At 36.8% G+C, this 17,393-nt stretch overlaps 2 protein-coding genes and 1 pseudogene across 3 annotated transcripts; 1 reads left to right on the top strand and 2 right to left on the bottom strand.

Moving 5' to 3' along the window:
• Window positions 1-2,492: 2,492 nt before the first annotated feature.
• LOC118040003 (uncharacterized) lies at window positions 2,493-4,501 on the bottom strand. Of its 2 annotated transcripts, none has more exons than XM_035046865.2 (2): window positions 4,229-4,501; window positions 2,493-4,124 (listed from the first exon to the last, which is right to left on the bottom strand). In XM_035046865.2, the coding sequence occupies exon 2, from the start codon at window positions 4,061-4,063 to the stop codon at window positions 2,981-2,983; it is 1,083 nt and encodes a 360-aa protein (XP_034902756.1). In that variant the 5' UTR covers window positions 4,064-4,124; window positions 4,229-4,501; the 3' UTR covers window positions 2,493-2,980. The 2 variants fall into 2 exon arrangements, with proteins under 2 accessions (XP_034902756.1, XP_034902766.1); XM_035046875.2 differs by having other exon boundaries at window positions 2,493-4,120.
• A 1,618-nt stretch (window positions 4,502-6,119) lies between these two features.
• On the top strand, window positions 6,120-8,841 carry LOC118040022 (uncharacterized; annotated as a pseudogene).
• Window positions 8,842-9,647: 806 nt separating this feature from the next.
• Window positions 9,648-15,833, bottom strand: LOC118040014 (probable protein S-acyltransferase 22). Its single transcript, XM_035046884.2, has 9 exons — window positions 15,072-15,833; window positions 14,861-14,974; window positions 13,215-13,613; window positions 12,824-12,892; window positions 12,672-12,743; window positions 11,978-12,106; window positions 11,703-11,783; window positions 11,281-11,469; window positions 9,648-10,928 (listed from the first exon to the last, which is right to left on the bottom strand). Exons 1-9 carry the CDS (start codon window positions 15,111-15,113, stop codon window positions 10,146-10,148), a joined length of 1,878 nt encoding a protein of 625 aa, XP_034902775.1. The 5' UTR covers window positions 15,114-15,833; the 3' UTR covers window positions 9,648-10,145.
• Window positions 15,834-17,393: the final 1,560 nt, after the last annotated feature.

Genomic DNA, 17,393 nt, shown 5'->3' with positions numbered 1-17,393 from the left:
TAGTACCCTTGCAGCCCCTATTACTGAATGTCTCAAGCAAGGAAAGTTTCATTGGGGTGAAGCACAAGATAAAAGTTTTGCGTTGATTAAAGAAAAACTTAGCACTGCACCAGTTCTGGCCCTTCCCAACTTCGAAAAGATATTCGAAGTCGAATGTGATGCAAGTGGATTGGGGGTGGGAGCTGTGTTGTCTCAAGAAAAAAGACCAGTGGCATTCTTCAGTGAAAAATTAAGTGAAGCCCGTCAAAAATGGAGTACTTATGATCAAGAATTTTATGCAGTTGTTCGTGCTTTGAAGCAATGGGAGCATTACCTGGTGCAACGTGAATTTTTTCTCTACACTGATCATGAAGCCTTAAAGTTTATCAACAGCCAGAAGAATGTGAGTAAAATGCATGTCAGATGGGCCACTTTTCTTCAGAAGTTTCCTTTTGTGATTAAGCATAAATCTGGATCTCTCAATCGTGTTGCTGATGCTTTAAGTCGGAGAGCAAACTTGTTGATTACTTTAGCACAAGAGATTGTGGGATTTGAATTTCTGAAGGAGTTATACGAAGCTGATCTTGATTTCAAAGACGTTTGGGTGAAGTGTGTTCAGAGTCAACCTGTTTTAGACTACCACTTGAGAGAAGGATATTTGTTTAAAGGCAACAGGTTATGCATTCCCAGCTCATCCTTACGAGAGAAGCTTATTCGAGATATTCATGGAGGCGGCTTGAGCGGGCACCTGGGAAGAGACAAGACCATTGCAGGAGTTGAGGAACGTTATTTTTGGCCTCAGTTGAAGAAGGATGTTGGCAAAATTGTGAGAAACTGCTATGTTTGTCAGGTGTCAAAGGGACAAACTCAAAATACTGGATTTTATATGCCTTTACCAGTTCCTAGCGATATTTGGCAAGACTTGTCCATGGACTTTGTGTTGGGGCTTCCTCGAACCCAAAGCGGGGTTGATTCTGTGTTTGTTGTGGTCGACAGGTTCTCTAAAATGGCACATTTTATAGCTTGCAGAAAGACTTCTGACGCTACTCATATAGCCAAACTATTTTTCAGGGAGGTGGTGCGTTTGCATGGTGTACCCAAAACTATTACATCTGATCGTGACACCAAATTTCTGAGTCATTTCTGGATTACTCTATGGAAGCTCTTCGGTACTACCTTGAAGCGTAGCAGTACAGCACATCCACAAACAGATGCCCAGACAGAGGTGACTAATAGAACGCTTGGCAACATGGTTCGAAGTGTCTGCACTGATAAATCAAAGAAGTGGGATAATGCCTTGCCGCAAGTGGAGTTTGCTTACAATAATGCAGTTCATAGTGCCACAGGAAAGTCTCCTTTCTCTTTGGTATATACTTCAGTTCCTAACCATGTCGTTGACTTAGTAAAACTTCCAAAAGCTCATGGAGTTAGCATAAGTGCTCAACATATGGCTAAAGATGTTATTGACGTTAAAGAAGAAGTGCGAGATAAGCTGGAAAAAACCAATGCTAAGTACAAGGCTGCTGCAGACAAGCATAGGCGAGCTAAAGTTTTCAATGAAGGAGATTATGTGATGGTTTTTCTCAGAAAGGAGCGATTTCCTGTTGGAACCTACAGCAAACTGAAGCCGCGCAAGTATGGACCTTACAAGATTTTAAGGAAGATCAATGATAATGCCTACATTATTGACCTGCCTGCATCTATGGGAATTTCAAGCACTTTTAATGTTACAGATTTGTATGAGTATCATGAAGATGAAGCTCTTTATTCTGAAGATAACTCAGAGGCGAGTTCTTTCAAAGAAGAGGAGTCTGATGTAGAACGCTTGGCAGGGGAAATTGAAGAACAAATTGATAGGTGCATAGTGAAGACGAAGAGGTCCTGAGTATTAAACGTCAAGTTTTAAATAACATTCAATAGCTATAATTAATCATGCATGTTACAAGTAGAAACGTCAAGTTTTAAATAGCATTCAGTAGCTATAATTAATCATGCATGTTACAAGTAGAAACGTCAAGTTTTAAATAGCATTCAGTAGCTATAATTAATCATGCATGTTACAAGTAGAATAAATACACAATGTAAGCATTGTCTTACGGTCACTTTTGTATTCCAAATATTCAATACAGTTTGAGACTTATCTCATTTTCTGGTGGATTCCAGATGAACTCTTGAGGGTGAACGTGAGGATCCCTCTGTTATTTTCTTGCTGTGTCACTACAAAAGGACTTGAAAGTGAAAGAATCAGGACTCGGAATTATTATATCACTAACTGCCCATATCAATGCTACGATGCTTAGATAATATATATGAAATTATACACTTCCTCAAAATGTCAAAAGAAATCAAAATTAATTCTGAGCAAAATAATATCCAGTGGCTTGACTGTACCGCAAACCGACACAGGTGAATAATCAATTTCATTTGGTCCATCAGGCACTTCCAACATTTCAAACTTATGCACAATGTCCTCGTGAGGAAAAGAATCCATATAACTGGCAAACTCCATCCAATACAATGAACAGATTAATTTATAGAACTCAAAATATCAAGTCCAATTCACGTTCCATAACAGGCAGTAAATCTTTTGATGAAACATTAACAGTTTGATAAGTGAAATTGAATAATTAAAAACAAATTTGACTATCCATGAATGAAAACACCATAGGCAAATGACAAAAATTAACTAAGGACTATATCTTTATACAACGGTACTGTACCCATCAAACTTCACATGCCTGTTCTGATTTCGTTTTCATCTCCTGCAGAATACTAAAAATGTGATATATAGCATTCCAGTGACATTTATAAAGAAAACTAGATAATCATCTGAGGTAAGCACCAGCCTTAAATCTTTGCATGCTAATGGCTAGTGAAAAGTTCCCATGAGAGTTCTTTAGCAGTGGTGAGAAAAGCAACGTAACCATAAATTTTCTCACATAAGTCCTGCCTTCATTAACTGGAGAAGACTCTACAATGGTAATCATTTCACATGATCACATCATGGAGTACCCGCAGATTCAGCAGAAACAGTGACTGCTTCTAAAATTGACTGGCATTCATCATCCGAGGTTTCCATATTATAAGATCTGCAACTATAGTAGAAAACTGCACTCATCATCAAATCAATAAGCACCACAAATGAATGCATAACAACTAAAAGAGGACCTTCCCAAATCCTGGAAGACCCATCTCCATAACTCAATGTCTTCACCCTATGCTCAAACAAACCTTCTATCATTGCCATCCCAATTGTTGATCCAAGAAATATCAGAAGACCCACCTGAGTCTGTCCCCTAATTAAAACACTTGACCGGAGCAGTGCCTGCGGGCCTGAAACATCTTCCAACATACAGACCACGACAGCAGTCTTGCAAATAATAATCGCATTTGCAAAAACAACTGAGAAAGCTAGCCCCGCTATTATTGCAGCATATAGATTTAACTCTTGCCAAAACCCAATTGCCGAAAATGTACTGCAGGCAGCTAAAAGAAGAACACAGAATAATGTGAGACAGCCAACAATCACCAAACTCGACCACAAATACGTAGAAACAACCCTTCTCCAATTTTTACTAATTATCACCAAAAACTTTGAACCGTCGACATTTTTCTTCGAATAAGTGCAATCTACAGAATAAACCACCGCAGCTCTCGATAACAAAGACAAGGTAATAAACAATGGGAAGCACATGGCAGACGAAACAGCCATCTCGGAAAAACGATGACACGACTGTTTGATAAAAGGCCTCAATGGGAGTCCACTGGATTTGGCAACCAACAAAAGCCTAATACTCAATTTCTTAACAATAGACTGATCAACCAATACATTTGACAAAAGAATGGCAGATACTGGGCAAATAAGCAAAGCAGCGATCGTCATAAACGACCATGAATTACATCGGAGAATCCTCACTGTTTCTCTCAGGATCTCCAACGCACTCATTGAATGGAATTGATGATTATGCCTATCACTAAAATCAGATGATTCAAGCTCAGAGTTTTGCAAATGGGTTTCTTCAGATCCCTCCTTTTTTAGCTGATCCAAGCTCATTCTAGGAGAAGCTGTACTAGAAACCTCCATCTTGATGTCGATACATACACAGTGTCTGTGTCAGTCTATTGGATCTTGAGTTAAAATCTGCCTAGCAATGTAACACGCAAAAAAAAAAAAAAAAAACAACTTGATTTCGCTTTAACGGTCAATACGAGGAGCATGGAAAAGAGAGGATCAGATAGCGAAAAAAACCTGGGAACTTTGCAATATGATTGTTGGATTTGAAGGGAATTCACGAGGATTTCACAATTGTGAAGGATTCTGGTATCGAAGGAGAAGTCGGTGGATAATTGGCGTGAATGGAATGGTGGGGTGGGGTGAGTTTTCCAATAGCATGATATGTGGGACTGGGAAGCAGTAGAGGGTTTGCATATATATTTTTTTCCTTTGAAGTTGAAGATGTTTATGCTACCATTAGAGCCTATCGAGCTACAGTTTTATTGGATTGGATGGGCGTTACGTCAGAGTGGTAGAAATAATAAATTTAAAAAGAAAACCACGGACGTCCCAGAGGAAATAATCAAAGAAAAGCAGTCATTAATCATATCCTTGTGATTCTGATTATCATTGTAATAATCATGTCTTATTTATGCAACTCATGTTAGGTAGTGAGCCAGAATTGCGAACGTGAGGATTTGTTAACTGTGTTTAATGGAAAGTATTTTTTGTTGTTTAATTTTTTTAATAATAAATAAATATAAAAACGTTTAAAAATAGCTTTCAAGAAATTATTTAACGGATCCTATTTTTGATTAATCAATTATTTTGTAATTATAGCAATTAGATGATCCAGTACAATTAGATCCAATAAATATCTTACTACCTTGTTAATAAAAGAAGAAAAGTGCACGTGTAAAAAAAGTTTCCAAACACATACACAATTAATTGGTCTCTCTTGTAGAGAAAAAAAAAATAAATGTAAACTTTCTCAGACATTTCAAGCATGGTATTCTTGAGATAAAAATTAGCTAAATGTTAACATTTTAAGTTATGCTATTCTCATCAATATAACCAAGTAGAATAAAAAAAAAATTAAAAAGTTATTGTTGTCGAGATAATTATGATTTTTTATTTTTTATATATTCTATCAGGTTGCGTTGATGAGAATAATGCAATCTATTGAATTTTATACCAACACAACTAGTTAAAAAAGTGTTATTTAACTGATTTTTTTTTTATTAATTATGCTAATTTGTTGCTTTTTTTTTTGTTGTTGATGGTACCGTCTAAAAAAAAAAAACTTAACAATATGGTAAAGTTGAATTGACCGCGGCCCCTGCTCGAGCAACTTTTAAAAACACTTTTGAGTTTGATAAATTAAAAGTGTTTGTTTTTTATAGTTGATAATTATTTTCGTTAAAAATTATTATTTTATTTTATATTAATTTTTTTAATATTTTTAAATTATTTTGATATGGTTGTTTTAATATCAAATATAAATTATAAAAACTAAAATAATATGTATTATTTAAATATACTTTGAAACAAAACCACATTAAAAAATAACTATCTCTTGATTATTCAAACTTAATATCCTGTTAACTTAAGCTTATCCTAAACGAAATTTTAATAAAATTTGGGATATGTGCTATAATGACTTCATGAAAACAAATTATTTTTTTATTATAAAAATAATTTAAAGAGACTACAATTGTAATGTTTTTATTTTTACAAAGAATCATAGAAATGGTCTTCCTTTATACTAGTACTGGGTAACTGAGAAACTCCACCATTAACACGGTATTGTACTTAACAAAGTATCATCCAGTTCGAATAAATTTAAAAATATCTCATTAAATTGTTCTAATATTCCATCCATGCCCGAAGAAACTTCGTCTTTGAAACATACCAACTCACCAGAACATCTTCAAACCTGCTTGCGCGCCAATCGAACTGATTGGTTTTAGGTTTTGGTCACAATCACAAACAAAAAAGAATGGCGATCATACTGGGTCGAACCCAACCCTCACTTCTCCGGTGTAAATGCTCGACATTGGAGCTCGTAAACCAAACTCCCATGACTTCAGAGTAAAATTTATTTATATTAAATTACGCAAATAAGATAAATTTAATTGATTTTTTCATAAGAAAACTGATGTCATGACTGCCTTTTTCCATGGCGGCGATACAATCAAACGACCCGAGATAACTTCCAATCTCTCCATACACAAGAAATAAAAAAAGAACAAACCCATCACTTCCATCCAGTAAAACAAAAACACCACCACCACCACCACTTCTTCCACCCTCTCGATCAACCCAAAATCCACCATGGGATCAACAGCGGCCGCTGACCTTTGCTCTGTCTTATCATAAACACAACGTATAATAAACGCCCACTCCCGCCATTTCTTGGCTCTCTCTGTTCTCTTTATCCTCCCTCTTTCTTTCTTTCTTTCTGTCTACCCCACCATCCAAAACATCATCTCTCAATCCTCCACTCTCCATTCCAAAATCCTCTTTTCTCACGCTACTTTTTATCAAGATGATCTCTCAAATCTTTTCACTACAAATACCATTATCCTCTGCCTTCTCCTTGTACTATTTTCCGTTACTTTCTCTCTTTTCGATACTGGCTCCATCACCTGCAGTGTTATTCATGGATTCTACGGTAGACCTGTAAAGCTTTGCTCTTCAATCAAATCTTCTCTCACTTCTTTCCTTCCCCTTTTGATATCTAACTCTTTTGCTGAAGTTATCTTTTTGGGGGTCGTCCTCCTTTTTGCGTTGTTCTTTTTTGTGGTTATGAATGGAATTCAACTTCTTGGATTTGAAGTTAATGTCTCTTCACCTTCTTTTCAAGTCTTTTGCCTGATTCTTGGGGTTTTTCTGGTCTTAGTTTTGTTTTATCTGCAGTTGAATTGGGTTTTAGCTTAGGTGATAGTGGTTGCGGAATCAATTTGGGGTCTTGAGCCATTGAAGAGGAGCAACTTCCTAATTAAAGAAACGAAAGGAGTGGCTTTGTCTTTGTTTTTATTTTTGGCTTTTTTCCCTGGCTTGTTTGTAATTGCCATTTCATTTCCATGGGGAGACTTGGATATTGGCAATATCGATAGCGCATGGAATATTTGGCCTTTTGTTGTTCGAATTGTGGTGCCTTCAGCTCTCCAAACGATGTTATTTCCTTACAATATCGCGGCGTTTACTGTTATTTACATGGATTGCACGGCTGTACACGGAGAGCTAGTCTGGGGGGTTATTGCTGAGGAGTTTGCCGGTGACTATGTCAGCTTGCCTTTTGATGATGGAAAGATACCTCATTTTGTTTCTGTTACCTATACTTGACAAGGTTAGTGGCCGTGCAATGCCTTTTGTTTGCAATACATGTTTTTGGTTTTCCTTTTTTTTTTTTTTTCTCTTTAGCTTAACAGAGTTTGTACCCGTGTACATGAACTCAGTTCTATGTGGATAATGCAATGAATATGAAACTTGTGTGTACCATAATCTGAAGTAAGATTATTATGGCTCTCTTCTTTTTACATATACTTGGTTTGGCTAAATATTGGACAGGACTCTAATTGAGCAAATTGTGCATTTTGAACGCTGCACCTGCTTCAGATATTGTGGCTTGGGAGAATACAATTTAAGTGTAATTGGTGAATTCACAGCTCAATACAGAAACATAATAATACCGCAATACAAGAAAAAGCTCCAGATTGTAGTCTTAAGCGGTTCAGTTAAATATAACCCAAAATTTGACCGTTGTGACTAGAGAAGGTTGAAATTGGTTTACACTGAACTTAAAAGATGCATGTAAATTGAGGGAAGTAGTTTAAATGATCAGTTCTAGATTTATTTTTCAGATATTATGAATTTGAGTATTATAAATCTTAAAATCACTAAAAATTTATATAATTATTAACTTGAAGATTTTAAAAGACTAGTTGAAATGGACGTAAATATCCAAATATTGTAAGTTAAAAAAACGAAAAAAAAAGCATGTATCATTCCCTGAGATTCAGATGTATCAGTAATCAGTGTATTCTAAATCACAAACGCTATTAAGGAATGAGGTTTGGCTTCAAACTTTTTGACTATATTTTTTATTATTTTAAGTGGTTTCTGCGTAAATTGGCTAAGCAGTGGCCGCATTGTTATCAAGAAGAATCGGTGCCTGGTGTAGTTCAGCATTTGTCTGCAAATTGCTACGACCTCGTGACTCTTGATGCTTCTAATGTGTTTATTAACGCGGTTAAACTTGTTTTTCAATTGTCTGAAAATCATTAAATTTTCAGACATGTGTTAATATAAACAAAATTTAAAAAGTATAATACGTATGCAATTAAAAAACGTTGTTAAGAGAGCACATCACGTTACATAATACCGATGAGTTTATATCACCACTGTTAGGTTTGTGTTTGCTTGTAGCTTGACAGTGACAGACAGCCAGTTCCAGCCAATCATTGCATCTACTGTTTGCTTGTTGCCGGACTGTATTTGATTGGCTAGGTTGGTGGGTTTTTTTTTTGTTCGTGCAGCATGTTCTAGCCAATCATTGCATCTACTGTTATGCAGAATGCTGGTTTTGGTGTACTGCAGACCGAAGTTGATGTTCAAACTGAATCTCTAGATGTCTTGCTATCATTTGCCAATTCTTGATGCATCTGAATTGGAAGAAGCGGCGCGTGTAAAATTAGTTACCGATGAAGTCCCCTGCCTTTTTATTGGAAAATTTGCCCTGCTTCTGTTCATAGTCTGGTATTTTTGTCCAAGTTCCATGGAAAGTTAAAGCTTGCCGAGATTTCAACAAAGTTACTCCTTTTAGATCATGGGGAGTGTTTGGTACAAGACAGCTTTTGTTTTTTGTTTTGGTTAGTTAAATTGATTTTCTTTTTTATACCAGAACTTGCATATAATTTTCTGCTTTCATTGGGTGCTGCTATCGACCGACGACGTCAAGTATAATCTAAAACTCTAACCACTACTTTGCATTCCAGTTGGGGCTTGCTTGACCAGCTTATAGTCACAAGATGAGTGGTTTGCTTGACCAGCAAATTGCGTTCTAATTGTAAAACCCATCTATTAGGGTCTGCCATTCCAGTTCCTTTGAAGACAAAATCATTTTAAGGGTTCTAAATAGTTTTTCATGAGTCAGCAATTGGATGCAGCGAGTTTCCATTATTGGCACTGTTTACAACAGATTATATAAATTTAATACTAAAATTAAATTTAAAAAAATTATAGGGACTTGTTACTTGGTAGATATAAAAAAATAAAGAACTTAAATAAACCTTCCAAATAAAATTATAGAACACCATCTAATTTACCTGTTTTTTGTACTCTAGTCCTGTATCTTTTAACTCAACCATTCCTTTCAAAAATATATATATAATTAGACGCTAATTTAGACTTTCAAAAAGTACTAATTTAAACTTAAACAGAGCTCAATTGTGTGCGTGTATAAAAATCAAGAACCAAATTAATTTTTTTTTTTAAAATTTAAGTATTCCAATTCATGATTTGTGAGAGTGAACAGTACAAAAAACTACAATGAACTACCCAACACCACGTGTTTTGTATAATTTATTGGTGATTTCTGGGTTCCACTTGAACCAACAGGAGTTCAACAAGAACACCATACCAGCATAAAAGAAAATGAAGTGAAATGGGATTAGAGCATATTGACTTCGGGCTGCTTTTGCATTTTTTTTAACAAAAATTTCTTTGTAGCATCCCCGAGCTTTTCTCCTGTTGGTTCTACTGACAGAACCCGGAGAAACAATACAGAGGTACTCTTTGTGGATGTTAAGTTCAATCTACAAAAGAAACCATCTTGAGAGTGCAACAAACCCTTCAAAGGGAATACAATCCAAGCATTATAAACAACACATGATCAAATTTTTTGTACCAAATGCAACAGCCAGAGATTCACGGTTGCAATGAGACTGCATGCAAGAAGCTTCCTTGCGGCTCAGAGGAACGCAAGTACAACAACCTTTTTACAGCAGTGTCGTCTTCTAGCGAGGCCCTTGATTCCAGAATCCAAAGCCAAATACAATATCAATAGGCGAAGTGGCCAGTTCTTGAAGTACTTAGCCCATAAATGAAAGAATGTTGAACTTCTCCCCACAGAAATCAAAAGGAACCGAACTTCATCGAAGAGTCATCGTCAAAGTTCTCTATTGTTAGCCTGGATGGATGAAGATGATGCTTTCATTCTAAATACAGTCTCGTCCCGATCAGCATGGAAGAGGAGGTTACTCCAGTTATCTGACCTTTGAGCAATCCTGGAAGGAACCCTGTCACTATCTTCTCCACCAGAAGCTTCATACCCATCACTAGTAGACCTTGAAATTGGGAATGCATTGTGAGAAACAGCACCAGCTACAGATAGACCTGTGAGACGTCTGGACTCTTCAGCTCCGGATGAGGAAACCCGGAAAGGATGGATATCTGGGGAGTCTAAACTGCTTTCAGGAGAAGAAGCAGCAACCCCAGCTGAGCTTGACATTGCTCGGCTGGTCTGGAAAGCACTACGGGCCTCGCGCTGAAGAGGAGCCAAGCTTGTAGATGTCTCTGTGAAACCTTTCTCATGAGTTATACAGGAAGTCCTAGTTACAGACTCCATGGGTAGGTCAGCTGGAAAGCGTATTCGCTTACTAGCTCTCCTTCTATTATTGTCAATCCTTGGGACCATCCGATGGCCACTGCTGCCAAAGCTGCTATCTGTGTCTAGCCCAAAAGGGGGTTCCCGTCTTGTCACAGGCTGCAGGATTTTGGATTTTTTCCTCGCCTCTGCTGCAGCTCTCGAAACTTCTTCGGCGTTTAATCTGGCCAATGTCCAAGGACTGATCTTTACTGTGGCAGGGTTCTTTTTCTTGATTGGTTCTTCTCTCATAGACTTCTTTCCTAATGAGCTAACAGATCCAGTCTCTGGAGGAACAACATCAAACTGAAAGAAAAAGAAAATTGCCGTAGCATCAAGAAGTTTAGCAGTGCTTTTAAAAGTGTGCGCATGCCTGAGTGCGAGGCATTCAGAAAATAGAACAGAAAAAATCTTAAAAATAAAACACAATATAGTGACTGCTCAACCTATTAGCTCAAAAGATAAAGTGAATTATGCAATTGTACAGAGGTTGTATGTGCAAATGCTACACACGCTATTAAAATCTTGTAAAATCCATCAACTAAAACTATCATTAATCAACTGAACTGCAAACGCCAAAGTTATTGTTCCTCTTACAATTCACGGATTCACAATTGCACAAGCATGCCCAGCAGAAGAATGGATTAGTAAAAAGTACCTGATCTTCCAGAAAAAGACGAGGTGGTGTGCACCAAGCACCCCGGTGAAAAGTAGAAAATGAGCTTGCACTGCTTAATCCAGTGAGTGAGCTGGCAGGAGACATTTGAACACTTTGCTGACCTTCAACGCCCTGTTGCTCTTGTTCCTGCTCCCTTAGAGCTATTATGTAATCATAAGTGCTGATTCCCTATGACATGTACAGGAATTTTGTGATGTCAGCTAATAAGTAATAACTACTTGGAATGAAACCGAATGGGATCAAAAAAATAGTAATAAAAAAAAAAAATTGAAGCTCTTGCCTGCCCAGATATTACGAAAGCAAAAAAAAAAAAAGCTCTATATAAAGATTAAATATTACTCAATTGAATAATTAAACAATAGTAAGCACAATTTGAAGAAAGAAATGATCGGCATCATTACCTTTTTTACAAGGAGGATATGAAAGAAGAAAAGCTGGGCAAGAGGTAAGGTGGCAATCATTGCCAAAATGGTACACACTGACTGCAAGAATATAGACATTCTTTTAGTTTGGTGCAGAGAAATGAGGAAGTACAAATAACAATAAATCATTTCTCTACATTTTTAGCTAACAGGTTTGCAACTTTGCAAATGTTTAAACAGCATTAAAGAAAAAAAAAATGATTACCCAAGAAAAGGTTGGGTTACTCTGAGAGCAAAACATCAATAGCACTCACCACCACGATAACAAAGGGGGCCAAAGAGAAACTGCTTCCCAGCTTGGCAGAGATGTCCGCAGCGAATCGCTTCCGTTCAAGAAAACAGCAGATAAGTACAAGGATTCCAGTTGACCATTGTAGAATAAGCTGCAATCTCAAGCCCAAGGAATACAAACCATGTATATACCTGTCAATAGTCAATTACATCGAAAATGACTTGAAAATGAAGGGCTTACTCTGGGAAATCTTCAGTAATGGGAGGTTGCTCGTGGGAATCAGGATAGGAAGTTCAGGATGTGAAAACTTGTTTGATAAGAATCTCAGGCATGATAGGGAAACTATTTAAGCACAAACAGTAAAGCCATAGACCCCAATGGAACTTGACAATCGACCAATAATGCAGAGCAACCAGCGGACTCAAGAAAAAAATATATATATATATATCCCAACTGTCTTGGACTCATCTGAAATTGTTTAAAAACTCAAGTGTTCATGCATGGACAAATTATCAGGATTAGAGGCAACAACACTGTCTGGATTCAGGATGGTAGGGATCAAAGGCACTTGCATAAGGAAGAATGGAAAGAATTTAAGAATTAAGATATGGAAAATCCTATAAGCCTTTATTTATAGACCAGGGATTACAGGGTATTGATGCAGTCTGACCATCTGAAGATTCCAGGTAAGGAAGAATGTGGAAGCTTGGGCTTACCAGGAGGAGAGCAGAAACCATAAGGGTGAAAAACTGTCCGTAGTTCTTCTTGCCTACACAGTTGTTAAGCCACTGCAGAAGTCCAGTAGAAAATAAGCATGAGGATGATAAAATAAAAATGAAAAATTCCCAACAAATAAGACCTCTCATACCCTGCAGTGATGATCAAAACGATCAACACATTTGTCACATACTCTACAGTGCTTGCTGTACTTGAAAACCTGTACAAGATCATAATTTCATAAGCAGAAACTTTCATGAACTGTCAACACAAAAGTAGTACAATAGAACTTTAGATTGAACTCAAGATGCCTACAATGGCTGTTAGCTTTCTAGCTTTGAGCAGGTTGAATGTGAAAATGTTTTCTTTCATAAAGCAAATGTTTGAAAAACCCCAAAAAATTGTAAATATATGCTACATTATTAAAATCATAATTCTTGAGGGTGCCAAACTATGCATTTCAACCAAGGCACTGTGTATTTATGAACTCTACTGAACAATTCAAAAATAAAAAACTACTGACTTCAAGCACTCCGACCAACCTCAACTTCACACAAACTGCAGTAGAACATGCCATCTTCACTCATCTGTAGCTCAGAAGATTCATCACTCGAACTGCACCAATTACAGATCAAAGCACAAGGAAAGAAAACCCACTGAAGACAAGATGAATTCCCTGAGGACACCTTCTCAATTTGAGTATTTGGCTCTTTCAAAGTTGCATCAGCACCCACCGCCTCTTTATCCAGAGATTTTCCTCCAACAGTAGAAGTATTTGCATCATGTATCGATGAAGTTGACCCTCCACCAAGTTTTGAGTCCTTCTGTGGGTTATGCTTTTCACTGTCTGGAATCTTGAGATACTTCTTAGATCTAAAAACTCCAGGGTCTGCTGGATCAGCAGCTGCACACCAAATATATAGGCCAAAGGCACAAGTAATCTGAAAAGAAAAGGTAGATGTTATTAAAGTTCCAACTACGTTTACATACCTGTATTTGTTGTTGCTAATAAACAAGACTAAACAGATGCACATTCTATGCATAAAAATGGCCAACTCATGTAATGGTTAGCAGAAATGAAAGTCAAAACCGTAGCATGACTGAAATTTTAGACTTACTTTTTCTGACAAACAAATTATTGTTTTTAGATCATGCTAACAGAAAAAATGAGAAGTGTTTCAAATATATCACGAAGTCGAAGGATATCGATTGGACTAGCATGGGTTAACATGCCAGATATAAATATATTGATATCACTATCACAACCTATTAGCTTCTCATCCAAAATTAAATCAATCAGAAAAACCTCTAGCTAAGGCGTATAATGAATCACGCAAGTGAAGTTGTTTGTTAAATACAGAATTAGGTAACCTGAAAATGCATAGCATGTAACACTCAAATCCTGCCCAATTCTGTATTTTGGAAATCAACGGCTATCAGCATCATCAACCTATTGTGTTGACAGAGTAGAAAGCATTTTAGTTCTCTATTCTGTACTTGGCAATACACCAGCTTATAACATATACACACCATTCATGTTCTCAAAGGACACAAAGGTGATCTGATTGTCTTGATTCCCAAGACCATGAAAGGATAGAATTCCAGAATTAATCAATGGTTCCACATTAATCCAGATTGTGTGTGTAAAAGAGCAGCCAGTGAAGGGCATTTTGACAGTACGAGAAAATCCATAAACGAAAGAGGTCAGTGAGAAAGTAAATTATAGTCCAACTATAGAATTTGCAAGGATTGGCTTGATATCCATTGCAAGACCACATTAATAGTATACTGTATCGAATATCCGCGATTTGTTAACATAGGCAAATGCCAAGGGCTAAAATAGCTAATGGGACAATGCTTATTGTTCCAACAAGTGACAAATTAAATCATCTGTGGATCAAATTCGTGGCTCATTTGTTATAGTTTTAGGTAACAGACACAGGGAGACAATCAACTCGTTCACGTAAGTACAGATGTTTGATATGTTTGAAAGGATCTGTAGATAAAAGAACCTCCATAACAGAACAACACAGAAGGAAACCGTATGAGAGAAAATAAAGCTAAGAGCTTTAGAAACGAGCAGAGGAAAAACAGATCTTGGTTATTAAGCCCGCTCGATATATTGAAGGCACAAGGTAAAAATTATATATAAAAAATTTACTAAACGGAAATATGTGAATTTGCTTACCAGAGGAGTGTAGATTCCCATGGCTATATGTTGGAACAACTTCTTCCCAACAAAAGGAGCAAAGAACACATAAAAAGCAAACCCCAAAGCAAGAAATACAGCAACAGCCACAACCTTCACATTGAACACTCAAGATCAAAACTTGCATCCAATAAAGCTGCTAAACACTGAAAGATAACGCAGCAAAAAGGGGAAAATAAAAAAGAAGTACCTGAAGGGGGTGATATGGAAGTTGCCATCCATGCTTTCTCATTTTTTAGCCAAAATGCAGGGGACCAACGTAAAAAAAAAATGTATGCAAGACAGAAGAACAAAAATGAATGGGAAAACAAAAGGTATGACTTCGGTTTAACTTATTTTTTTTCACTTTCCCTCATTAACCTAGTAAAAATTAGCTACTTTAAAATCTCTCATTCCACTGCATTACCAACCAAAACAAAGGTTACTACATAGACATCATTCACATGAATCTAGTCAAACAAAGAGAGACGATGGGGTGATAAAAAGGAACCAGAAAAACAGGTGGAGGCTCAGGATATGACCAGTATGATGTGCTGGGTGGTGAAGTGGAACAGACAGAGAGGAAACCTTTGTCTTGTTAACTCAATGATTCATAGACTATGGTCATGGAATGGAAGGTGAGAGACAAAAAATAAATTAATTAGAATCAGAGAAAAATAAGAGGAAGGAGTGTGGCTTGGCCTGGTTTAGGTTCTGGGTTTTTCTTATTTTGTTTGTATATTCAGGCATAGCTTTTCAGTTTGAGCGAAAACAAAGATCTGTGACCGTAAAGGGGAGAGAGAGAGCGAGAGAGAGAGAGAGCATAGGGGTCTGGTTTTCTTTCCATACCTATAATTACCTTGCAACCTCCCTTTTACTTTTTTTCTCGTTTCTAGCGTTACCTTTTTCCCTGGCCAAATCATGTGTCACAGGCTAGTGCAGCAGACAGTTGTTTGGTTACACTTTGTAATTGCCACCAACCTCTCTAGTCTCTTCCCTTTTAAACGTTGAACAGCGACACCCAATCGTGCCTTTGTAGTTGATTAAATAACAACTACAAATTTGTAGTTGATTAAATAACAATAATTGATTAACATTGATTGTTAATACTAATTAGTAGTTTTTCTGTGATAATTTGTTTTGTATTTGCATACAAGGTTTTTTTGTTGTGTTTATGGAAAACACCGGCAAAGAAGATGGCCCGCGTCAACATTGCTAATAAAGACACTTGTTCTGGAGAAAGGAATAACACAGTGAGGAACAAATGGAGGGAATTGAGAACCCTCCCTCAAACCCCACTTCTTCAAATAGCTTTTCTCCTTTTAAAGCTCCCGGGGGCTGTATCAGTATCACCCCTCTTGGCATGCTTTTTTCCTGCTAACTCCAATTGCTAAATTTCTTCCTATCGTTTTTTCTCCATTATATTGCTTGGGGTCACCTTGTCAAGAACAAATCTTGAGCCAGAAAACAAGATTATTGTCAAGACCAACAAAAACTGTTATCGGGGTGCACTGTTGAGCGTTAACTACCGATCCCAGAAGGGAAAAAAAAAAAAAAAAAACTGTAATTACCAGTCAGGTTTTCAGTAACAGGGACAGGCCAGGATGGTCGCAATCGAATACAGCATGATATAAGCTTAATTTAAAAGCTTGAAAAACACTTGCGAAAAAGTCAAAAAGGCTGTACCATATGGTTGCTTCACAATGTAACAAGAGAAAAATATGGACAGTATATCTGAACCCGTAAAAATGAAAAGTTAGTGAAAAAATAAATAAATGGAACAGGTGAGAAATCATGGGGGGAGGGATGGGGTTGGTCAAATGTCCCATGGCTTTGTAAATTTAGAACCAACACCACCAAAGACAAAGGGGGTTCCCTGTGGACACTGACCAAGAGGAAGGAGGGCGACCCTACAGTGGAGAACGGTGTCTGCTGCAGGGATTTTTTTTAGGGTTTCGAAAAGTTTGGAAGATGCATTTGGCACTTTCTTGTTAGGCATTATGGTCTGTGAGCAATGTAAAATATACAAATCAACAACCGGTTATAATACTATTTATGTATATATATATATATATATATATATATATAGGGTTTTGTATAAACTGCACTATAAACATTTTTATTTAAAATAAAAAACTTTATGTATACATGCAATCAACTTAATTAAAAATAATGTGTTAATAAACAAATAAAAAATTATTATCTATATCTAAAGATAAAGCTTGAAAAAATCAAAATACAAATATAGATTTCATGAATCAAGATACATGTCGTGATCTCACGAGTCAAGATATGTGTCATCATGTGGGAGGTGTACATCACGCCTCTTGCTAGCCAAATTTGTTGTTTTACTGTTACTTTGAAAGCAATGGCTCACCCTTTTTTTTTTCCTCTTCCACCCTCACAAATTCACCCTTGCCCTTTTTGTTTCTGATATTTTAGCAGCGGTCTTTTCTCTTTTGATTCTTTTCCCTAGTCATTTTATAACAAAAATATTTATTTTCAATTTAGTTCATCAATAATAATTTATCAT

The sequence above is a fragment of the Populus alba genome, chromosome 10, assembly GCF_005239225.2.
Source record: "Populus alba chromosome 10, ASM523922v2, whole genome shotgun sequence".
NCBI lineage: Eukaryota > Viridiplantae > Streptophyta > Magnoliopsida > Malpighiales > Salicaceae > Populus > Populus alba.
The sequence above is the reverse complement of the archived record's forward strand: the minus strand, read 5'-3'. Positions and strand labels throughout refer to the sequence as shown.

Bases quoted from the DNA above. Each gene is read 5' to 3' on its own strand.
- LOC118040003 (XM_035046865.2), bottom strand. From the start codon at position 4,063: ATGGAGGTTTCTAGTACAGCTTCTCCTAGAATGAGCTTGGATCAGCTA.
- LOC118040014 (XM_035046884.2), bottom strand. From the start codon at position 15,113: ATGAGAAAGCATGGATGGCAACTTCCATATCACCCCCTTCAG. The intron at 12,893-13,214 runs GTTGGTCGGAGT...GATCTTGTACAG, and splicing joins GCAGTTTGTGTGAAGTTGAG to GTTTTCAAGTACAGCAAGCA. The intron at 11,784-11,977 runs GTGAGTGCTATT...ATATTCTTGCAG, and splicing joins CCCCCTTTGTTATCGTGGTG to TCAGTGTGTACCATTTTGGC.